The sequence below is a fragment of the Phascolarctos cinereus genome, unplaced genomic scaffold (assembly GCF_003287225.1).
Source record: "Phascolarctos cinereus isolate Bilbo 61053 unplaced genomic scaffold, phaCin_HiC Scaffold_2;HRSCAF=192, whole genome shotgun sequence".
Taxonomy (NCBI): Eukaryota; Metazoa; Chordata; class Mammalia; order Diprotodontia; family Phascolarctidae; genus Phascolarctos; species Phascolarctos cinereus.
In genome coordinates this window covers 413,249,161-413,274,541 of record NW_027555625.1, presented here as the reverse complement: position 1 = coordinate 413,274,541, position 25,381 = coordinate 413,249,161, and the positions used below count along the sequence as shown (strand labels likewise).

The 25,381-nt window shown below is 42.2% G+C and overlaps 1 protein-coding gene across 1 annotated transcript in view; it reads right to left on the bottom strand.

Annotated features, from left to right (window-relative positions):
- Positions 1 to 398: 398 nt before the first annotated feature.
- The window catches only part of HTR4 (5-hydroxytryptamine receptor 4), a 64,311-nt gene continuing 39,328 nt past the window's right edge, over positions 399 to 25,381 (bottom strand). Inside the window, exons 2-6 of the mRNA XM_020969133.2 lie at positions 20,871 to 20,996; positions 19,537 to 19,737; positions 12,189 to 12,342; positions 8,016 to 8,587; positions 399 to 1,358 (exon numbers count right to left, since the gene is read on the bottom strand). Coding sequence (XP_020824792.1) covers positions 1,247 to 1,358; positions 8,016 to 8,587; positions 12,189 to 12,342; positions 19,537 to 19,737; positions 20,871 to 20,996 — 1,165 coding nt within the window. The 3' untranslated portion in view covers positions 399 to 1,246. The remainder of the gene's footprint in view (positions 1,359 to 8,015; positions 8,588 to 12,188; positions 12,343 to 19,536; positions 19,738 to 20,870; positions 20,997 to 25,381) is intronic.

Below are 25,381 nucleotides of genomic sequence, written 5' to 3'. Positions count from 1 at the left end.
CCTTCCACTCCTTCACTTTCTTCTCCCCCCTTCTCTCCCTTTCTTTTCCCCCTCCCCTGACTCTACCTCCACAATCAAACACAACACTAGTAGCAAAAGAAGGGGGCATCATGGTACAGTAGAAAGAGCCTGGCCCTAGAGTCAGAAGACCACCTGTGACACTTCCTGCCTGTGTGACCTTAGGTGAAGTGCATGGGCCTCAGTCTTCTGCTCTGTAAAATGAGGAGGCTGGCTTAGAGGGCCTCCGAGGATCCTTCCAGCCCTCGGTCTATGATTCTGAGAAAGGCAGCCACCACATGAATCAATGCATTTGGCATCTTTCCATCACTGGTCAGAAAGAGAAATCACGTCCAGAATACTGGACATTTTAAGATCAAAGACCAGAAGAGTGACAGACTTCCCACCCCAAAGGCTCAGGCAAAGGAGACCTGAGGCATTTCAGTTCCCTACCCGTAGCAAGTGTAAGGGAGAAGAGAGAAACTCTCCCATGGTTGCTTTATTTTGCCTTTGTGGGGCTACAGGAGAGAGACATATTGAGAAACAATCACAACAACTAGAGAAGCAAAAGAAAACAACAACCCCCCCCAACTACAACTTTAAAAAGCCAGAAAACACTAATGCAGAAGACCTGAGGGAAGAGAGACAACAGGTCTGCTTGCACGAATGTCACTGAACGTCAGACAGCCAAAAATCGTGCATGACATTTGGATGGTCTCTCGTGTTCCCCTTCGGACCGAAGCTTCTGTCGAGGCTGTGGCTGCTCCTGAAAATTGGGTTCGCTTTGTCTATTCACAGTTCCAGCCAGAATTGCTCCTCAGAATGTTTTCCAGGGAGATGGAGCCAGCCTGTGACTTTCTTGGAGGAAGTTAGCAGCCTCTGAAGATGAACAGAGCCCAAACTGTCCTCTGAAGGAGGAAGCAGTGCATGCCATTCTCATGAAGTGGAATCTGATCAGATCTTCCTCTGAAGAAGGAATCAGCAACCCGAGCTGCCCTTTGGTTTCGCTGGCCTCACAGCACAAACAACTGAGGACTCAAAGGACGTTTAGTCAGCAGGTGCTTTTTGCCACAGGAAGCAAAGAAAGAGCAGGCAGAGCCCTTTCCTGGTGTCTACCAGACCACAGGGAGTTTAGACTCCTTTCCGATGTCCTGGGCTGCCTGGGCATTCACGCCACATCGCCTCTTTGGTAGGCAAGTGTCCAACCCCCAGGACTCCCCCAATAGTTCTGGGGGCTCCTGATGCTTGGTCATCGGCTGTGACTCTCCGAACAGTGGGGAACCTTGATCGACTCTGGGGGATGGCTGGCCGCCAGATGCATTGTTTCGTTAGAGCGATGGTGTTCTCTCTCTCTCTCTTCCCTTAAAAAATGTCAAAAACAATTTTTAAGGAAAGTAAAAGGTTCTCTCTCTCTCTACCAGAAAAAGAAAAGCTATTACAAGCATAACAATCCCATCCCATTTGTATAATAATGAAAGCCTCACAATGATTATGCAAGCATTCCCAGTCCTAATAGCTCCCATTTTCATAGCCCTTTAAGGTAGCTAGTACAAGCATTATCTCCTATTTTTAAAAGAGTAAACTAAGGCTCAGAAACTCTTGACCTAGGTCACATAGTGCTTTACAGCTAGTTAACCAATGGTTTCTATAGCTTACCTGAAACCTGGCAGTGCTATACAGGGGGGTAGGATAGGGATTATTATCTCTACTTTGCTAAATGAGAACACTCCATGGGAGAAAGGACTAGCTGAAGGCCACACAGCGCCACTACCACAGCAGTGGGGTCATGACTCAAACCAGCTCTTTTGACAGCTGATTCAGCATTCTTTTCAAGTGCCCACACTGAACCTGATTAGGAATGAATACCCACCTTTGGGGCTTTTTGAAAAGTTGTGTGACTTTTCCATACAAGGCAGAGGGTGGTATCCACTTCCTAGAATCATAGAATTTTAGAGTTGGAAAAGACCTTAGAATATAGAACACAGATATTAGAGCTGGAAGAGACCTTAGAGGTCATCTGGTCCAACTTCCTTAAGTGGGCTATTCATAGATTTCTTCCACTAATGGTTTACTCTTGCTAGCTCATTTGTGGCATCAGACCCTAAGTCCACCAAACCCAGGGCTGGTACCCTCACCCTTTTGATGATATCTCTCTTCTCTTCCCATAAGCCTTTGGCCCTCAGGCCTGAACTGGGAAAGAAAAAGCCAGAGATCCAAACGTACCAACCAGCAGTTCTGTGCCCCTCACTAGAGGCACCTGCTCATAATTAATGGAAAGAGTGGGAGGGAGGGAGGCCAGTGTTAGAATGAATTAATAATTCTTCCCAAAGCTGTTCTGTCTAGTCTGTCACTACTCAGATCTTATATCCTTAGCATCTTACAATCTTCAAGCTGGATGGCAGTCATAGAATCTTATACCTTGAAGGATAACTAGAACGGTGGTGTCAATCTCAAATAGAAGTAGGGGGTCACTAGTCCATTTATAAAGGTCCCTACAGGCTGCGTATTGACTTAATTTTAAAATGTAATGTCATCTATGTTGTATTTTATTTTTTTATTTATTTTGTCAAGTATTTCCCAATGATATTTTAATCTGGTTAGGTAGCACGAGGGAGTGGCCTTTGACAATCCACCCCTGAACAAGAAACCTCTTTAAAACATTCACAACAAGTGGTTATCCAGCGTCTACAGGAAAATCTTTGATGGTGGGGACCTTGCCACTTCTTGAGGCAGCCCAGTCCACTTTTGGACGGTTCTTTTGGATATGGCACTATATGCTTACAAAGTACTTTATATTATCTCATGAGGTCTTGGCATTACCCCCTATCAGGTAGGTACTATGCTCCCAATCTTTCAAATGAGGAAACTGAGGCACAAAGTAAGAGAGTGATTTTGGTTATTTTGACCTATGAGTTTATTGATATAGGGAACTCCCAGATGAGGGAACTCTCTCTACCAATGCAGGTTACAACCTTTTGCGCAACTTATATTCTTAGAGAACTGCCACGAGGCAGAAGTGTCAAACACATGGTAGGCAGCATGCAACCTGAATCAGATTAAAATGTAATTGGTAAATATTTGATAAAATAAATAAAAATACAATAAGACATAGATAATAGGTACTTGTGTTTTTCTAAATCAACATGTGGTCAGCAGGGATCCATTTTGATTTGAGTTTAACATCACTGGCCTAGAGCACTGACAAAATGATTTGACAATCACTTGGCCGATATGTGTCAGAGTCAGGATTTGAACCCCAGGTTTTCCTTATTCTCAGGCCCATTGGGAGTAAATTCAAACAAATGCTATGTCTGAAAACGAAAACAAGCAAGAACCACCATGTAATACTGGAGGTTGGCTATTTACTAGAGAGATCATGGGACACGTGATCCTGGTAAACCTTGGGGACCTTCTAAACCTTAGCCTTCAGGCCTCCCTAAAAAGGAGGAATCAATTATGAACAAAAGAATGTCAAGGAACAATGTCAAGGAGCAAAGAATGACTAGGTGATCTTTGTCTTTGTACCCCGTTCCTAGCACAGCACCTGGCACACAGCAAATGCTTTATAAATACTTGTTGAATGAATAAAATGAATGAATGATGCAATAAATGCTTATTGCATTGGATTGATAATTAATGTGAAATTAGCTTCAAACTCAGTCATGGTAGCATGTGTATCATGAGGAAGCATGGCAGATGGGGAATAATGAACAAGGAAAGTTGAGCAAGTGATTGATTATTCAGTTCTCAGACAGCCTTGCCCCAGGCAGAAGGTCCTCTGACCAGCCAATACAAGCATTATCTTCTAATTGGCAGGGCCATCTAAGAGATGGGGGCATCAAACTGCCTTCACTTGATGGTACTCCTAGAATTCTAGACTCTTTGAGCTAGCTAAGACCTCAGAAGTCTTCTAATTCAAGATGTACATGAACAGGAATCCTTTCTACAGCATAATAATTCACATTTCTATGACATTTTAAGCTTTACAAAACACTTTCCTTACAATAACCCCATGAAGTAAGAAATGCCAGTGTTATTATTTCCATTTTATAGATGAGTAAATTGAGACTCAGAGAAGCAAAGTAATTTGTCAGGGTCACACAGCTAGCAAGTGTTTGGAGACAGGACCCAAACTCAGGTCTTTTCACTCCTAGTACAGTGCTCTGTACACCACGTCAGACTGCCTTTCACTACGTCACACTCCCCCGAAGTGATGATCCAGTCTTCCCTTCAAGTGTCCTACAGAAGCAGCTGCCCATTCCACTTTGGGACAGCTCAGAAGGATTGTTTGGAACAGTCTCCTCAATCAAGCTGAAATCTGCTTCCTGTTCACATGTCCCCTTTGCTCCTGGTTCTTCACTCTCTGAGGTCAAACAGAGCAAGTCTAATCTCTCTTGCCCCTGGGAGCCCCGTGGATAGCTGTGGCTGTTGTCATGTTGCCCTCCAAGGCTTTTCTTCTCCAGCCCATCATCACCTGATTCCTTCCACTTCCGTCCTAGTTGTCCTGATAAGCTCCAGTTTGTCAAGGTCTCTCCTGGAATGTGGTGCTCAGAATTGAGGATAATACTCTAGATGGGGATGTACCTCCTGGGATCATGGTTCCTCCACTAGTCTTTTGGAACATTCATCTACTTCTATAGCTTCAGTTGCTTATAACTTACTGCTCCACACCTCCATAATAATGATAACAGTCCGCATTTATATAGTGTATTAAGGTTTAGAAAGTTTCACATATATATACACATATATAAACACACACACATACATATATGTATATATATATATATATATATATATGTATGTCAATGTAAATTATATGTATGTAAAATCTCATTTGAGCCTCACAGCATGCCTGCTCAGCAGGTGCTATTATTATCCTCATTTGACAAATGAGGAAACTGGAACTAAGAGAATTTAAGTCACTTGTCCACGGCCATTCAGTGAATAACTTTTGGAGGCGTGACTTGAACTCAGGTCTTTTTGACTCCAAGTCCCTCACTCAAGCCAATATGCCAAATTGCCCCGGTATCTAGCCAAAGGAGCAGGTAGGTGATACAAAGGACAGTGGGGTGGCACAGTGGATAGAACACTGGACCTGGAATCAGGAAGACGTGAGTACAAATCTGGCCTCAGACATTACCAGCTGTGTGACCCTGGGCAACTCACTTAAACTCTGTTTACCTCAGTTTCCTCATCTGCAAAATAAGCTGGAGTAGGAAATGGCAAATCACTCTAGTATCTTTGCTAAGGAAACCTCAAAAAGGTCATGAAGAGTTGGATATAGCTGAAAACAACTAAACAAAAAATCTAGCCAAACTCTAACCCCTCACTTCCACCTGTCTACAAAATATCTTCACTTGGATATCCCATCACCTCTAATCCAATGTGCCTCCAAAATTAACTCAACATTTTCTCTCCCAAATTAACTTTTACATTTCCTTCAAAATGTCTTGAGGATTCACCCCTTCTAATCTTGCAAACAGCTACCACCCTCATCCAGGTCCTTACCACCTCCTCTCTAGACAACTGCAACGGCCTCTGGGCTGGGGATTCCTGACATTTTAAGTAGCATGGGTCCCTTGGGCAGTCTGGCAGAGCCTCTGGATGCTTTCTCAGGATAATGTTTAATTGCATAAAGTAAAATACGTACAATTACGAAAAACTGTCAAAATGCAGTTATTACCATTATTTTTTTTAACAAAAGGTTATGGGCCCTGGGTTAAAAACTCCTGCTCTAGTCATCTCCCTGACTCCAGTCTCGGCTTCTCTGGACCAATCTTCCTTTCATACTTTCCCATCATACCTCTGCACAAGAATACATAATGGCTCCTTGTATCAGTTACTATGTCATGCATTCATTCTTCTGTCATTCAAGGCCTTCCCTAATCTGTTCCTGCCTAAGTTATCTGAACTTACTGCTCAGGACCCCCCAGCATGAATTTTTTTCTCCAGTCTATGTGATTTCCTTAATATACCCAACTCCTGTCTCCCCTTGCTGTTATGCTTTTTCATGGCCTCAGTTCACATTTCTCTTGGCTGGCTGGGATGCAGTCCCTCCTCCTCTCTATCAGTCAAAATACTACTTATCACAAGGCTGGATGACTTCCTGTCCAGAATGTTGCTGAGAGGATTCCTATTCATGTAAGGCTGGATCAGATGCCCTCTTAGGTCCCTCCAGCTCTGATTTGGTGACTCTGTAATTCTTGAGCTAACTTAATCCTGCCTTCTCCAGGAAGTCTCCAGTGTGCGGTGATCTCTTCCCTTTCTGAATTCCTTTGGCACCTAGAATGCATACCCTAGAATCATGTATTCATTTCGTATACATAAGTTCCCAACTACACTATATGCTTTTCCAGGGATGGGGCTGAGCCTTCTACTTCTCTTGTGTCCATCTCCTTCCCCCCACCTTAGTGGCTGCCTTAGATTTGGGCACATAGGCAAAAAGGGACACAAGAGGACATCCAGTCCAACGCCCTCCATCTTACAGGGGAAGAAGCCAAGGCTGAGAGGGGCTACACGACTGGCCTGAAATCACACAGGCAGAGCCAGACTGAGATTCCAAGTCCAACAACTCCAGATCTAAGGCACTTGACACAGTCCTGCACTGTCCCCCTTCTTTTGTCTTGCTTAATTCTTGCTTGATTGGGTTTTCCTAGAGCCTGTCTCAGTTAGAATCAGAGAGGGGATAGACCATTAGTCCAGAAAAAGTCTTTCTTAAAGCAAAGAGCACAGAATGTCAGACCTAGGAAGGGACTTTGAAATCATCTACTCCAGGCCCTGCACCTTATAGATAGGAAGGACAAGTCCCTAAGAAAGCTGCTCCTGTTTGCAGTCTGTCCCAGACGTAGAACAAGAATTCAAACCTTTTGACTTCCAGTCCAACAAAGTAAGAACGGGTTGATTCATGAAATCATTCTTGAAACCTGCCAGATGAAGGCCAAGACTCAGAAAAAGATGTCCCACAAAGCATCAGGAGATACCACGAAGCTCATTCTTAGGCAGCACCTGTCGTCTGGAACCAAGAGGACCTTAGGGAGCACCAGAATCACCAATTTTTGGCCTTGAAGGGACACTCAAGAACCAGCAGGTCCAATTCCCCTTATCATACACATGGGAAAACCCAGGTCCGGATGGAAAGTGACTGATCCAAGGTTACTAGTAAGTTAATGATAGAACTGAGACTGAAACTCAGCTCCTCTGACTCCTTTGAGAGACAGTATCTGCCTCCTCCTCCTCCTCCTCCTCCTCCTCCTCCTCCTCCTCCTCCTCCTCCTGCTTTTTGTTCTTCTTACCCCTCAGCCTGCCCTTGGAGACTGGGTTGCTAAATGAAGGTGATGAGAAATAGGTATCAGAAAACACCTGATCCAGTCCCATTGAGTTGGGAAGAGGTCAGTTAGTCAAATTGGTGCCAAGGAAGATATTCACCGCACTGTTAATAGCCAGTATGTGGGGGTTTAATGTATTTGCTTTGGAAGGAAGTTGTGCCCCTTCTGTCTCTGGGAAGGGGGAGATGGTACATTCAACGCCCTGCCGCAATTCTATCCAGCGACTCTATAGTTGTGATGAGAAATGTTCCTTTGTGGAAAAAGTTGGGGGATTTTCCTCCCTTTCATAGGATTCTGTGGTGTAATGGATAAGGTGCTAGACTTAGAGTCAGGAAGACCTGGGTTTGAGTCGCTCTTCCTACAGCCAATAGTTGTGTGGCCTTACCTCAATTTCTTCATCTGTAAAATAAGAGGAAGTTGGACTTAATGGCCTCTTAGGTCCCTCCCAGACCTAAACCTGTGATCCTTTGAAAACCTGCAAGCTGAAAGGGACATTAGAGGTCATATAGTTCAACCCCCTCCCTATATACATTAGAAAACAAACCCACGAAAAGGAAGTGACTTACCCAAGGCCACACAGATAATAAGTAGAGAGCCAAGATTCAAACCTAGATGTTTTGACTCCAAATCCTATGATTTCTCTACTGCACCATGCTGCTTTTCTGAGTAGGCTGTGCCACCCTCGTCACTCACCTTAGCACATGCGTGGACCCATTGACGGTAGTGGTAGAACAGGGAACTGTCTGACCCAGGATAGAAGGTCTCCGATAACGTTCCTCATCACAGCACAGAATGATGAGGAAAGCTCGACGAAATGCCTTGTTCAGGAAAGCATAGAGAAAAGGGTTGAGGCCTGAGTTAATGTAGCCAAGCCAAAGGAAGGTGGTCCAAAGCTGGGCAGGGACGCTATAGCCCACAAAAGGGTCGATGATGTTGGTGACAAAAAATGGGGCCCAGCAGAGGCAGAAGCAGCCCATGATGATGCACAGGGTCTTGGCGGCCTTGGTCTCTGTCTTCATGCGATGATGAGTGCTGTGTTGATCGGGGGGCTCTCGGCGACCCTCTGTGGGAGCGCCGGCCCTCTGCAGGACCCGGATCTGGAGGGCATGCTCCTTGGCAGTGACGTAGATGCGGTAGTAGGCCAAGACCATCAGAATAAAAGGGATGTAGAAGGCCACCACAGAGCATGTGATGGCATAGGGCTTGTTGACCATGAAGATGCAGTAGGTGGAGTTCGAGTCCTGGTCAAACTGTCTCTTCTCTATCTGGAAGAAGGGAACAGAAAAGATGGGTTTGCCATTACAACTTTGGGAAGAAAATAACACGTGGTGCCTGGGTATTTGACTGTAGATTCAGTGTGGTGAATAGTAACATTGGACTTAGAGTCAGAAGACTTGGTTCAACTCCCAGCTCTGACACTTCACAGCTACTTGACTGGAGTAAGGAATTTCACCTCCCTGGGCCTCAGTTTCCTCATCTATACAATGAGCAGGTTGGACTAGAGGCTATCCGAGCCCTTTACACCTCTAAATGCTATAATCTGTGATTGCTGTTTCTTCATATCTAAGGTTAGAAGAGGCAACCAAGGTCTCAGGAGACTTCACGGAGGCTCAGCCTCATGTTTTATATCATCCAAGTCACAATACTAAAGAAAAGCTTGACAGCATCACAGAAAGAGCCCGGAATTAAGAGCCAAGAAACCCAAACTCTCTTTTCCAGCTTGGCCATCATCTCCTGTGACCTTGAGCAAGCAATTTCCCCTCTCTAAATCCCAGTTTTCCAGTGCATAAAATGGGAATGTCAGCGTATAAGCATTCTTACTTCAAAGGCAGCCGGTGGCACCGTGGCTAGATTACTGGGCGTGGAATTAGGAAGACCTGAATTCAAATATGGCCTCAGTCACTTGGTAGCTGTGTGGTCCTGGGCAAGTCACTTAATCTCTTTTGCCTCAGTCTCCTCAACTATAAAATGGGGATAATAATAGCACCTCGCAGAATTGTTGAAAGGATCAAATGAGATATTTGTAAAAGGACTTAGAACAGTGCCTGGCACATAATAGATACCATATAAATGTTTGTTCCCTTTCCTTCTCCCTTCCCTCAAAAGAGCTGTGAAGATCAAATGAGAAAATGGATGTAAACTGTTGGCTAACCATAAATTATTTTATAAATGTGAGCTGTTATTATTGATATTATTATTGTCATCTGCCCACAAATTTTCCTCTGAAGCCTCACTCTGGTGTGGCATTGACCCTAGGCTCTTGAAGACCAAGTCAGCAGAGCGCAATCCCTGGAATGCCTCATTATAGACAGACTTTGAGCATTGGCCTGGCAAAGAGCTGGATGATGGTCATTTGAAGACCAACCAGAGTATAGAAAGACTTCCTCTTAGAAAGCTGGTCACCAGGAACAAGTCCTTTGGGTCATAATAATTCATGAAAAATATATAAGATAGAAGGGATCAGAATGTGGGTTTGTAGGAGTGCTCACACTAGTAAAATCACAGCTCCTTGAAAGCATTAAAGCATTAATATTTTCTTCAAAATTGTGCAAGGAGGTCATTTCATGGGAAACGGGTTCCCAATGGCTATTAAGCACCTTGATGATGGGTTACATGCAGGACTTGGAAAGTCATTTACTCTTTTTTCATTTTGAACTCCAGATAGGAAAGAATCAGGGTGCAAATAGACTGTGGCAGGCTATAATGAATCACATTCATTAAGATAGGATTTAATACAGAAGAGTGTGAAGCCATACTACTGAGTTTAAAAGAATGACAACAATCACCACTAGGATAGGATTGGGGACAATATGGCTAAACACCACTTTCTGTGAAAAGGACCTTCCAGTCTTTGTAGATTACAGACTTAAAAAGTGAGTCACTAGCACGGTATGGCAGCTGTGGATGTTAATGTAATCTCAGGCTGCGTTGAGCTGATGTTCAGAATGAGGGAAGTGATAGTCAGTGGTGCGATCTGGCCAGACTGCAGCTGAAGCTCTGAGTATCACTTCCAGATACCACACTTTATGAAGGACAACAATAAACTGGAGCTCATCTAGAGGGCGGAAGCATTGGGCAACTCAGCCATATGTGCATCAGTTGATAGAACCACGGCCATTTAGCCTAGAGAAGGGAGTGTTTTGGTAACATTTGCTCCCTGTCTTTCAGTATATTAAGGTGTGTCATATAGAAGAGGGATTAGACTCATTCTATTTGGCCTCAGAGGGAAAAACTAGGAGAAAAGGACAAAAATTGGCCAGAAAGAGATTTTGATTTTATATAAAATAAATCTTATTATTAGAGCCATCCTCCAATGGTGGAATGGACAACTTCCAGATTTAGTAAATTCTGTCACTGGGAGGTTTCAAGTGGAAGTTGGATGACCTCTTTTCAGGGATGTCACCGAGGATCCTTGTTAGGTGATGGGTTGGGCTCAATGTCCTCCGAGGTCCCTTCTCATTTGGAATCCCTGCACTCTATTTTAGGGTTTTTTGGAGAGCATTCCCTCTTGCATGCCTCAAGAGGTGAGAGTTTGGAGATGCGAGGATTAGAAACTAAGCATCAGTTGGTGGGCTACAGGCAGGGGTTTGTTTTTCTGTTTGTTTGTTTGTTTGCCGTTCTTTGTATCTCCAGTACTTTGCTTAGTGCCTGGGACATAGTAGGCACTTTCTGACCTGATTTGAAAAGTCTTTCTTAGAAAAGCGTCAAGGAGTTCTGTGTTTGACTTGAAATCTATCAACCCACAACTAATGTGTGACCACTTCTCTCGCTAACAAAGAGATTCTGTTGATGGATTCTGAACATCACAGTAAGTATATCTAAAAATCCCTAAAACGTTAGAGCTGCAGGGTCCTAGAATATAGAATACAGAATGTCAGAACTGGAGAAGACTTTCAAATAGAGAATATCAGAGGTGAAAAGGGTTTTAAAACATATAACACAGAAGACTAAAGAAGAAAGGGATCTTAGTGGCTGTAGAATCCGATCCCCTTATTTTACATCCCAAGATGAGGATTTGGGAGGCTGGCTGGATGGCATGGAGCACCAGCCCTGGAGTCAGGAGGACCTGAGTTCAAATCTGGACACACACACTTACTAGTTATGTGACCCTGGGCAAACCACACAGTGAGAAGATGGGACTTATTGGAAAAGATCCTGATGTTGGGAAAGATTGAAGGCTAAAGGAAAACAGGATGGCAGAGGATGAGATGGATAGATAGTATCATGGAAACAATGAACATGAATTTGGCCAGACTTCGAGAGATAGTGAAGGATAGAAGGGCCTAACATGCTATATGGTCCATGGGGTTGCAAAGAGTTGGACACAACTAAACAACAAACATAGGAACGGGGAAAGTGACGTGCTAAGAGCCACACAAAGTTAGTGACAACAGTAGGACTAGAACCCAAAATTCCTGATTCTTATGTTTTCTCCCATATCTACCAACTATTCATGGGCACTTGGGCAAAATCATCTAACCCTTCTGGGCCTCTGTTTCCTCATTTGTTAAATGTTCAACCAGATAGTCTCTATATTCCCTTCTAATTCTGAACTCATGATCCTACTACTTATTCATGGCAGGAAATATGGACAGACAAGGTAAAGTAGGACAAAAACCTCTTGGGGCAAATAGCATTGAATTCCTGGACACATTGACTTTATAATACTCTAAGTGAACAGAATGTGTGTGGTAATGATCAGGCCCTACTCAGGAATGATACTCAGAAACACACATCGACTCTCTGAATTTATATTAGCATAAACCTGAGAAAGTCTCACAGATCATTTCAATTAATTGGCTTACAATCACAGTCTGGCACAAAGTTCATTGCAAATCAAGCTGCTAGAGACTGCATGGTACTCACCAAGTCTATTATGCCAATGTTATTCCAGCGTTGCATTATGGGGAGGAAAGAAATAAACATGGGGATTACCCAACAGCCTCCGAGCATCAGGGTAATGCGTAGTGGGGTCATCTTGTTCCTATAGACCAAAGGCTGGCAGCAGATGGCATAGTACCTACAGGGAGGGAATGAAGGTGGGGGGAAGGGGATTGGCACAATGGGAGGTAAAGAAAAGACAGGGAAATATAAATAAAGGAGAGGAAAAGATGAAAAGGGGAGAAAAGAGAAACAGACAGATTATCTTAGGATAATCATAGGATTTTAGAGAAGGAAGGTATTTCGGAACATAAAACATGAGAGCTAGGAAGGACTATAGAGATCATTGAGACTAATTCCATTATTTTATGAAAAGTGGGAGCTGAGGGACATGGGATTTTTATCCAAAGGCTCATGGAATCTTAGAGTTGGAAGGGAACTCAAAGGACATTTGGTTCAATCAGCACGTGAGTGGGAATTCTTTGTACAACTTCCTTAGGAACTGGGCACCCAGTCTGTCCTTGAAGACCTCTAATGATGGGGAAACTCCTAATGGCATACCCCATTCCACTGGACAGCTGGACAGCTCTGGCTGTTAGGAAGTTCTTCTTTATCTTGAGTTGAGGTCTTCCCCCTTACATCTCCCCACTTCCACTGCCCTTAGTTCAGTCCTTTGAAGCCAAGTGGAAGCAAGTTTATTTAATCTCTCTTCACTCAGCAATTCTTCAGGTACTGAGAGACAGTCATCATAGCTTCTATTCTCCAAGAGAAACATTCCTGTTTCCTTCAACTGATCCTCACAGGTTGTGGCTTCAAGTCTTCTCAGTATTCCCATCATGCTCCCTGGAAGGAGAGCTAGCTTGGGATCTGAGAAAGTCTAAAGACCTCAGAGATCATCTAGTTCAAGGTTATTAACCTGGGGGCTGTGAATTTGCTTTTAAAAATATTTTGATAAGTGTATTGCAATGTAGTTGGTTTTGTTTACAATTCTATAATTTTGACTTATGCATTTAAAAACATTATTCTGTGGAGTCCATAAAATTCATCAGACTGGCAAAGAGGTCCAGGCACAAAAAAGATTAAGGACCTCTGATCTAGTCCAACTCCCTCATCTTATATATGAAAGAACCAAGCCCCAGTTAAGTGACTCCCAAGGTCACATAGGTGGCAATAACAGAGCCAGGATTCACATTCAGATCACCTGACTCCAAACCCATAGTCCATTCCACTCTATTGTACTGCCTAGCCTGGTCCTTCCTAAAATGCAGCAACCTGAGTTGAACTCAGTCTTGCAGATGAGGTTGGACTTTGGTTGAGGACACTGAGAGCAATCATCTTTCTCGCTCTGGAACAGACAATGAACTTGGCCCTACAACTCACTACAACTAGCTACCAAGACTTGTTTCCTCTAACTGGCAAGATCCTGCTGGAGTTTCAAGTTAGTTTTCTATGGAAATTTTAGAAACAGATGCAGGGAGATATTAAATGGTCCTATTCTTGATCATCTCTTGTCATGTAAAAATTCGCCCCTTTAGATGAGTCATCTCAGTCTTTTTGCCACCTCCTCCTTTTTCCCTTTTCTCAAAGCATAACTAACATAACAAAGCCAACATTCTTTTGGGTGGTGGGGGAGATCGAGGGAGTAGGAGGGAGAGGCCATGTGAAAAAAGAGGGTCAACCTGTGAGGTGACATTTCTGATGAGATAAATTAATCTTTGGAGACTGCATAGCTCATGGACAAGAATCATCTGGGAAGAAGGAGAACAGGGAAGAGTTACCTGGCCCATCTGATATTCATTCTTCATTGACTAGGGATAGAGCAAAGGATTTTCAATCATTCAATACAAGGCATGGCAGAGAACTGGGATTTTAGAAAGCTACAGTGTTAATTTTTGCTCTTAATAGAGAAAAAAAGAGGTTTGAGGATCAGGTCACAGGGGAAAAGGGATGCAATTAGCCTGGTTAAGTAACGGTTAATGTCCCTTAGGCAACTGGCTGGGTCATATGTTCAGGCCCAAGGAAAACCAGGTAGATTTTAAATCCCTACTTATAGGTTTCCCTTTGGCCTCTGCTCAGCCCAATCTCCTACACCCTTTTTCAGGCATGGCCACAGTGCTGTACATGCCCAAATGGATGCCCTTGGCCAGCTAATCCCATATGGCACCAGAAGTGGTACATTCCAAGGTCTTGTAGCCTTGGACCTTAGTACACAGAATATAGACCGTCAGTGATAGGAAGAACTTTGGAATATAGATTATACAATGTCAGAGCTGAGGTGAGAAACCCTTAGAAGGTAAAATGCTGGAGCAGGAAGGAGATCTTAGAACATAGAATGTTCACTTTCAGTGCTGAGAAGTACCTTAGGACGTGGGACATAGAAAATTAGAATTGGAAGGGGCATTGGACTACAGACACAGAATGTCAGAGCCCAATAAATATATAGGTGAAATTGGCTCTGCAATGTCTGTGTGGGTTTGGCAATATTCTTTCATCTGAGTGGACAACATCCATCCTCCCTGTCTATAAAACTGAGGGAGGAGAACATTGGACCAAATGGAGGTTTTAATAACTGCAAGTTTAATTAAGTCAGAGGTGAAATATGGCATTTAAAATAAAATCTTCAATGACATTAATGGGAGTGCAGTGGGCAGAACAAAGGAAGTGATAATTCTCTCCACCTCTGCCCCCATCAGGCCACATCTGGAGGATGGATGACCTCTTAGATTTACCCCTTTTAAGAATAACCTTGACAAGCTGGCATGGGTCCAGAGGAAGCCATCTAGGACAGAGAGGGGATTTGTAACCATGCTGTACAAGGACTAGTTAAATGAACTAGAGATTTTGAGTCTGGGGCGAAAAAGAAAAGACAGAAACTGATGATCGTTGCTTGTAAGTATTTAAAGTGACAACACATGGGAGAGACAGTGGACTTGTTTTGCTTAGTGCAGAGAACATACCGAAAAGAAATTGGTGGGAGACTGAGGGGGGCAGATTTTGGTTAAAGAGTACAAGGTCCCGCTGCTGTCAAATAATCCTTTAGACTGCAAGCTCTTTGAGGGCAGGTGCTACCTTTCTTTTTATTTATTGCATCCCCAGCACTTAGCACAGTGCCTGGCACATAGTAGATGCTTAATGAATGTTTACTAGATTATTGGATTGGAAAAAAGTAGCAGACCTGGAGTGAGACCTCTAGCATTGTGACTAAATTTGGTATTCTTTTTACTAAGCTGTATTACCTCTCTTCAACTGTTCATTTTAAGTTAGTGCCATTGTATAATACCTCAATGTATTTAGAATAATAGAACTATAAAATGGTCAGATTTGAGAAGGACCTTAAAGCATATTATCATCAATGATGAGAAGAATGAGATAATACCAAGAATGACTCACATTTATGTAGTATTTTAAAGTTTGTGAAGTGGTTTACATGTATTGTCAAATTTAATCAAGCCTTGCCTGACCAGGAACCCTTTCTACATGGTCCCCTGGAGGGGTCATCCAGCCTCCAAGGGACTTCCACTTCTAGCATCAGAAGATGGGGGAGGAGATTTGTTCTCTTATTGTGATGCACAGCATCTTGGAAATCTGTGCCATAAGAGCTAAAAGCAACTTTAGCATGTACAGAATAAAATGTCTGAGCTAAAAGAGACCTTAGAGATCATCTAATGCAATCCTTTAATCTCACAGAGAAGGAAGTTAAGTCCCAGAAATGGGAAGAGACCTATCTCTTGATATATAATGAGTAAAAAAAAAAAAGTTTCGGTATGTGTGAGTTTGATCAGAATAGCCTCAAAGGAGTTTCAAGGAGCTCCAACCCTGAAGGGATGATTTTGGCCTGAGTATATGTATGAGGGGTGGGTAGGTAATGGCATAGGCAGTGAGAGATAGATGGTGGACCAAGGTTGGTCCCATTTGGCATTCAGCTAGAAGACTGCATCCCGTCATATTAAGGTTCTATTTTTAACTTTCCATCATGAGAGATCTTCCAATGGATGCTTGAAAACCATCTGCCCAGGATACTTTAGGCAGAGCTGGGGAACCTGTAGCCTCGAGGCCACATGTGGCCTTCTACGTCCTTGATGCAGCCTTTTGACTGAGTGCACGTGCTACAGAACAAACCTTTCTATTAAGGGGATTTGTTCTGTGAAGTTTGGATTCAGTCAAAGGGCCACACTTGAGGACCTTGAGAGCCATGTGTGGCCATGAGGCTGCAGGGTCCCCACCCCTGCTTTAGAGGGAATTCATGCTTAGGTGTGGGTTGAACTAGGTAGTCCCGGAAGTCCCTTCCAGCTCAGAGATGCTATGATTCTGCAACTAACTCTGACTCTACCACTCACTGCCCTTTGCCTCAGGGAGCCTCAGTCTCCCCATCTGTAAAATGTGGATACTAATGCTTACCCTTCTTTCTTCACAGGGACATTGGGATGAAAGTATATCAGTCATAGCATTCTGACTCTAAATTCAGTGTTCTTTTTAGGCACAAGAACTGAGGTCCCTTCTAACTCAGAAATGCTGTAATAGTAGTGCTAGAAAAATGTCAGCTACTATTCAGCTTTTCTAGGACATCTGGTCCTAACCCCATTCAATTTGACTTCTTAGCCACTACATTTCCAAAGAGAAGTGAATCATCAGGATAGTCAGTCCTTTAGTCAGTCAACAAGGATTTAATAAGGGCCTATTCAGTGCCAGAGACTGTATTAAGAGCTGCCTAGAAAAATAGAGTGTGTGTTGCTTGGCATAAGGCACTCACCGTGCACTTTGATCTGACCAGAAACTGAGCAGTGCAACCAAAATACTCTGAACTGAATCAGCAGATCCGAGTGGTCGACGCGACACAGGACAAAGCATTAGCTCTAGTGAGACACATTGGGTCCAAAACTCGACTTGATCAGCTTGGAGGACTCTGCTCACTTTGAAGCTCCTTTCTGTCACTGAGTCCTATGAGCTGAGGTCCTGGTTCTGCTGCTTGCTAAATACGCTAAGTTGGGGGAGTCTTTTAGGCTCTCAGAGTTTCAGTCTCCTCATCTGCAATTCTAGGGTGACATCATTTGCTCTACTTCTCTCTCAAATGGGTTTTGTGGGGAGAAAATTAGATAATTTCAAAGCATTTTAAGTGCAAACTATTATTAATATCTATTTTCCAAACATTGCCTTCCAATGTAGGAAATAGATCTTAAAAATTAACTTTTCAAGTACAAAAAGGGAGAAATAGCTAGTCAACAGCACATGTGAAAAGGACCTAGGGTTCTTAGTGGACCACAAGGTTAATACACATCAGGGCTGTGATATCGCAGGTTAAAAAAAGCTGACATGACATATGGCTGTACTAATGTTCTGGTCAGGAGAGTTGCCCTGTTCCTTCAACTTATCCTTATATGGCATGGTATTGAATCCCCTTCCATTGTGGTCACCCCCTCTGGATACTGTTCAACTTGTCAGCATCCTTCTTGAAATGTGTGTGCAGAACTGTGTGTGTACAATAACCACTTTGGGAGTTAAGCTTAAAAAGGGAAGGGAATAAACATTTACATAATACCTGCTATGTGCCAGGCACTGTGCTAAGTGCTTTTTGAATAAATATTATCTCATTTGATCTTTACAACAACTTTGCAACATAGGTCCAATTATTATCCTCATTTTATAATCGAGGAAATTGAGGCACAGAGATTAAATGACTTGTCCAGGGTCATATTGCTAGTAAGTGTCTGAGGCTGGATTTGAACTCAGGACTTCTGTCTCTAGGCCACATGCTCTATCTACTTTGACACCAGCTACCTCTGGATATTCTGTTTAAAATCATATTTAAAAAAAAAACCCAAGCAAAGCAAAACTCTCTTCTTACTCTCTGCATATCTAGAGAAAATTCTCTTCCCCTTCTGTGCCTCCATTTCCTCCCTGTGAAAAGACAGAGGATAACAGGACTATAATAGTTAATTTTCATGTAGAACTTAAAATATACAATTTTATTGATCCCCATAATAACACTTTGAGGTAAGTGCTATTATATTCCATTTTACAGATGAAGAAGCTGGGGTTCAGAGATGCTAAGTGATTTATCTAGGGTCACACAGCTGGTAAGTATCTGAAACAGGGATTGATTTCAGATCTTATAGGATCACTGATTTAGAGCTAAAAGAGACCTTAGAGGTCCATGAGTCTAGCCCCCTCATTTTACAGATGAAGAAACTGAGGCACAGAGAGGTTAAGTAACTTATCCAAGGTCACATAGTTACTAAGTATCCGAGATAGAGTTTGAACCCATTTCTTCCTGATTCCAAGTCAAGCGCTCTATCTCCTTTACAATTTTGCCGCTTATCTCTTCCCTAGTCCTGGACACTTTGCTTCCCTTAAGATGGTCTAAAATCACGTTGGCATTTTCTTTCAACATCTCAATAAAGTCATTACTGTACCTACTTTTCTCCAAATTAAATATTCCCATTTCCTGCTTGGCTTTGAGTTTCTTTGCCATCTTGGTCCTTTCTCATCCTAGTCACTAATGCAGCTTTTCAGCATTTTTCCTAAAACGCATCATCCAAATGAACAATGTCATTCCTCTTCCAACATTAAAATGCATAAGCTCATGATAAATATTCCTTAATAGAATCATAGGCTTTGGAGATGTTCCTTATTAGGCTCTTAGACTTCCCTCATTTGCATAACTAGACCTTAGAGATCTACTCTAGCCCAGTAAATTTACAGACAGATAAGGAAACAGGTTCAGAGAAGGACCGATGCCTTTCTCAAGTTTACTCAATAAATAAATGACAGACACAGGATTAGAACAGTGACTCTGAGTTCACACCAGTGCTCTTTCCACTATACCTGGATACTTTCTTCTGATACAGGGGGATGCCAGGGGAGAGCTAAAGAAACAATATTTAAGAATTTCACATTTACTTACACTATTACATTCGATAGTATGATAACTTTATATGTCTTTTGCAGTACAAATGATAGCCCTACAGAGTATGAGTAGAGGGCTGTTCGTGAGCTTCTATGACCAGAAACCCATCATCCCCTATTGGTGAGTCCTCTGGTGACAAGCCTCTGAACTTCGCTAGCTCGGTGTGTGGTAGACAGAACCACGGTGGGTCACTGGGTACCAACCCCAAGCTTTCTAAGCCCAGGCAGATTTGCCAGAATTTGTGGTAGATACACTGACATAACTTTTAGGGTCCTCTCCACACCATGAAGAAGCATTGCTAGAGGTGTGCACGCTGACATCTCAAGAGTCAAGATAGCTGAATCGGAGGAATCAAGGAATCCCGATTCAAAGGTTCCATAGAACAGGAACAGGCTCAGAGGGTGGCTCTATACATGAACCTATTCTTACCTGTCTAGTGAAATGCAGCACAGGTGGAATATTGAGGCTGTGGTGAGTAGAACATCTAGAGATGTTCGGACCAGGCAAAACATCTCGCCATAAATCCAGACATCTTGGACCAGCTCGATGGCACCGAAGGGCATGACCAGCACAGAGACAAGCAAATCCGCAAAGGCCAGGGAGACAATGAAATAATTTGTTTTGATTTTCCTGCGATGGGGGACAAAAGAAAGAATACTCTGTTTCATGGTTCAGTTTGGAAACCAAGGCACTGAGGAAGTTGTTGCAGGTTCGAGAAAGCCAGTCGTATTCAGGTCAACTCATAGGCTCACAGTGTGGCAGAGTTGGAAGAGACCTCATAGAGACTATCCAGTCCAGCTTCCGGGAAGGAAAATGATTTATCCTAGGTCACATAGACAATTAGAAGCAGACCTTAGATTTGAAAACTGATCCTGAGCCTGAAAATCCACAGCTTTTCTACTAAACCATCAATTCCATTCGATTCAATGCAATTCAACAAGTATTTAAGTGCATTATATGTGTAAAGAGACACAAAAATGAAAAAGACATATTCCCTCTCTTCACGGAGCTTACAATCTGACAGGGAGATACGACAAAACTGGGAAGGTGGCAGAGTCCCAGAGTCTGTCTCCATAACTGGATTCTTCTGGAGACAGCAGAAGAAAACAGTAGTTGGAACACCCCTGAAGTCAGGAGAAGCCAATTCTGCTACTGAATCCCTCATTATGGCCCTCAGTTTTTTTATCTGTAAAATAAGGGAGTTGGACTGGGTGATGACAAAATTCTCTGTCAGCTTTGAGGTTCTACGTTTGGTGTCTTAAAGGCCCATTTAGGCTCTAATAGTCTATGTTCTCCAATTTCTGAAGTTAACATGAGGGACTGGGTTGAAGGACACCAGTGCAAAAGGGATAGGAGAGGAGAGTTAGCATATGGTAAAACTTTTAACTCATTATGCTAGATATTTCCCTAAAATTTTTGAAAACTTCCCATTTTCCTGATTTCAGCCTATAGAACTTCCAGTTTTGATTCCAAGTGGGGAAAATAAATCAAATCTACTACAAGGTATATTCCAACATTCTGTGTTCTAAATTCTTTTCCAGTTCTGAAATTCCACATTCTATGTTCTAAGGTTCCTTCCAGGTCTGATATTTCATGCACTTTGCTTTAATAGTCTATGTTCCAATGAGATCTTCTATCGCAATCATCTTATGAATCAGTGATTCTATAAAAATCTATAAAAATTGTGGTCTCTGGACCCCCCACCAAAGCCATCATCCCCTCAACAGGAGATCATGTGAAACAAAATACCCAAGAAGGCTCACCTGAGTTGTCTGTCCCTGCACACAGCCACCATCACCAATAGGTTTCCCAGTATGGCCATTAGGATGACTGCAGAGAGAAAGATGAGCAGTCCAATCTTCTCTGCATACCTGAAACCCTCCCCAGAACTACAAACCACAGAAAAAAGAAAAGGGTTATTGAGCACAGAAATAATTCAAAAGTAAGAAGATATATCTTCATCTTCAATTTGTTTGAAATCACCTTTATTATCATTATCACCACTGGTGCCATAACCACTACCATCATCACTACTCTCAACACCACCACCACCACCACTAGCACATTATCATTAAGATCATTGTCCCACCATCGTCATCACCATTGCTACCACCACCACCATCATTACCATCATTATTACCACCACTTGTCATCAAGACCGTTACCATCAATATCATCACCATGACTACAACCACTGACATCATTACCACCAATCATTACTGTTACTACTATCATTATCATTTTTTTCATCACAATCATATCTTTAAAATTCTGGTGATAAAAACTTTTGCAAGATATTTATAAATAAAATTTATAGAAGTGTTGGGTTATTTTTTAAAAACAGTGACAGCATTTTGAAATCTCTGAGAATTTCTTATAACTGTAAAGTATCACAATTTCATCTGCTCAAAAACCCGTCATGTCTATTCTACAGCAGTGTTCTCTTTTTTTCTTGTTGATGTTAATGTGTTTATAAGACTTTGGCCTCAAAACTGGGGAATGAAAGCTTTGTGTATACCACTGGTCTTAAAAAAAGTCAAACAGTGTGAAATTTTTAATTTTTAGTTTGAGGCCCAGTCATTTGTAAAGTGTAAGCTTTGCAAAATTCAAGATGCACCATTTTGAAGGTCAAAGCTAGCCTTCCTGATTACTCATTGAGCTCTGAGTCATATCTTGTTAGTTACCAAAAACATTCAGTAGACATTATTTATAGAGAGCAGTCCATATTATCATTCAATTTTTTAAAAAGGATGATGTTCTCATAGGAAATTCAGAACCATTTTGTCCTATTAGACGTGGAAAATTTCACTATAGGACTGGTTAAAAGAATTGGGGATATTTAGCCTGGGAAGAGAAGACCAGTGGGGTCAAGTATGTGTAGAGCTATCAGGTGGAAGAATGATCAAATTTGTTCTAATTGGCTCTAAAAGGCAGAACTAGGAGTCTTGATGGAAGATAAAGGCAGATAGATAGTTAGCACAAGGGAGAAAATCCTAAGTATTGGATCTATCCCAAATTGGAATAGGCTGACTCAGGAGGCAATGAGTTCGTCACCACCTTCCTCATCACTCACATGAGGGGATAAGTTAGATGACCACTTTTCAGAGATGTCGTGGAAGAGATTCTGCTTCAGTCATGGGGTGGATTAAGTGGACACCACCAAATTTCCTTCCCACCTTGAGATCTGTTATTTCATCATCATCCCCAAAACATATTTATCATAGAGCCACAACATGCCAGGCCTCAGGTTATGTCCTAGCGATAACAAAGAGGTATAAGCATGCTCTTTGCCCTTAAGGAACTTATGGTCTATTAGCTAAATAACCCCCTTCCCCCCACAGACACACACATAAAGAAATTATTTGCATTACAGGGAAGTCTTTCCAAAGGACTAGATGAGAAGTGCAAAAGATAAGGAGAAAACAATTTCTGTGGGCTGGGGTAGAGTTGATATTTCCAGGAAATCTTCCTTGGGGAGGCAGGCATTGTAGTGTATAAAGTTATTCAAGAGCAGAGGAAGGATAAGGGTGCTCCAGGCAAGGAGAAATGTGTGAATAAAGGATTGGAGGTGAGAAAGGTTGTGGTATGTCATGAGAATGCATAAACACATTTTATTGGAAGACTGCCATTCATGTAGAGGTGTAATGGGAGAAAAGGTGTCACAGGCTTGGCACTGGATTGTAGAGGGCCTTGACCAACAAAACACGGAATTTATACTCTGGCAGAATATGGGGGCTGGTAAGGGTTTCTGAGCGGGGGGGTGGCATGGTCAGAGCTGCTCGTCAAGAATGTGACTCTAACAAGGAAAGCAAGAGAAATTGGAAGGGGAGAGACTGGAAATAAGGATACAGGTAAGAAGGCTGTTTCAGTAGTTCAGGTAAGAGGCAATGGAGTATTTGACTCAAGGGATAGTTATGGAGCTGCACCAAGAGCCTTGTATTAGAAACCAGGAGACCCAGGCTCTAGCGCTAGTGAAGTAGCTAGGTAGTACAGTAGAGTGAGCACTAGGCCTGGAGTTGGAAACACTTGAATTCAAATTCAGCCTTAGACACTTATTGGCTGTATGACCTTTGGCAAGTCACTTAACCTCTATTTCCCTCAGTTTTCTCTATTGTAAAATGAGAGTAATAGTAGCACCAATGTCGAAGGGTTGTTGTGAGGATCAAATGAGATAATAGTTGTAAAGCTTGTGCCCGGTACATAATATGTTGTTCACTCTTTGTGACCGCATTTGGGTTTTCTTGGCAAAGATACTAGAGTTATTTGCTATTTCCTTATACAGCTCTTTTTACCAGATGAGGAAACTGAGGCAAACAGCGTTAAGAGACTTGTCCAGATTTACACAGTTAGGAAGTCTCCGAGGCCAGATTTGAACTCAGGAATTCCAGGCTACAGGCCTGTTGCTCTATGCACTGTCACCTTGTTTCCCGTGGCACATAACATAGACATAATAATAATAATAAATAAGCATAATAAATGCTTTTTCCCTTCCCTTTCCTCTAGTCCTGGCCCTGGCTCTAACTTGCTGTGACTTGGAGGCATGGTAAGCCACCTATCCTCTCTAGTTTTCAGGTTCTCCCTCTTAAAAATAAAGACTTTAGACTAAATAGTCTTTAAGGTTCCTTACCACAGCAACAATCTTAAGTTCTATGTTCTAAGGGTTCTTCTAGCTATCACATTCTATGTTGCATATTCTCAGGCCCCTTCCAGCTCATTGTTGTATGTTCTAAGGTTCCTTCCAGTGCTAGCATTTTCTGTTTTTTATTCTATAGCTCTCTTCTAGATCTGGCATTCTATATTTTTTTATTCCAACTTGCTATCCAGCTCTGACATCCTATGTTCTGTTTAATATTTTATTTTCCCCCAATTACATGTAAAAACAATTTTTAACATTCATTTTTAAAACTTTGAATTCCAAATTCTCCCCCTTCTTCCTTCCCTACCCCCTTCATTGAGAAGGCAAGCAACTCAATATAGGTTATACATGTGTAATTATGCAAAACATATTTCCATGTTAGTCAAGAAAACAGACAAAAAAACTCAAGAAAAATGAAGAAGGTTAAGAAAAAGTATGCTTCAAACTGTATTCATACACCATCAGTTCTTTCTCTGGGGATGGATAGCATTTTTCATCATAAGTCCTTCAGAGTTGTCTTGGATCATTATATTGCTGAGAATATCTAAGTCATTCACAGCTGATCATCTTACAATATTGCTGTCACTTTACACACAGGGCATGTTACTTTTCATCAGTTTCTTGTAAGTCTCTCCAGGTTTTTCTGAGAGCTTCTTGCTCATCATTTCTTATAGCACAATAATATTGCATCACAGGGGCTGCTAGGTGGTACAGTGGATAGAGCACCGGCCCCGAAGTCAGGAGGGCCTGAGTTCAAATCCGGTCTCAGACCAAATACTTGATACTTACTAGCTGTGTGACCCTGGGCAAGTCACTTAACCCCAGTTGCCTAAAAATACAAACAAAACAAAACAAAAAAACCGAAAGTAATATTGCGTCACAATCACATACCACAGTTTGTTCAACCACTCCCCAATTGATGGGTATCCCCTCAATGTCCAATTCCCTGCCACCAGAAAAGAACTGCTATAAATATTTTTGTATATACAAGTCCTTCTACTTTTTGCTTTTTTATCTCTTTTTGAATGCAGACCTAATAGTGGTATTGCTAGGTCAAAGGGTATGTATGATTTTATAGCCCTTTGGGCATAGTTCCAAATTGCTCTACAGAATGGCTGAATCAGGTCACAACTCCACCAACAATGCATTAACACCTGATTTTCCCCACATCCTCTCCAACATCTTTTATTTTCCTTTTCTGACATCCTATATTCTGTGGCACCTTCTGGCTCTATGATTGTAAACATTACCAGGAATGGCAAGGAAGGCACAGATGGAGTTACAACATTCTTATGTCCTGGGTTGGAAAAGAACATTGCTATGTCCTGGTTTGGTCACCAGGAAGCAAGCTGACTTAAGTTCCTATGTTGGTAGATGTAATGATAAGAGCAGTGGGCTTAAATTCCTGTTCTGAAGTGCCAGCTGAACTATTAATGAGCCTGTGGGATGAGTAAGTCACAACCTCTCTGAGTTAACAGTTCCATTTTCAGCACCTTCTGGACCCAATAATTTCTTATATTTCATCCCTGACAGGGTTGTTGTAAGAATCAAATGGGATAATTGAGAGGAAAGGGATTTGTTACCATAAACCACTACACGAATGTGCCATTATTACCAATAACAATGAAATGGAAGAGA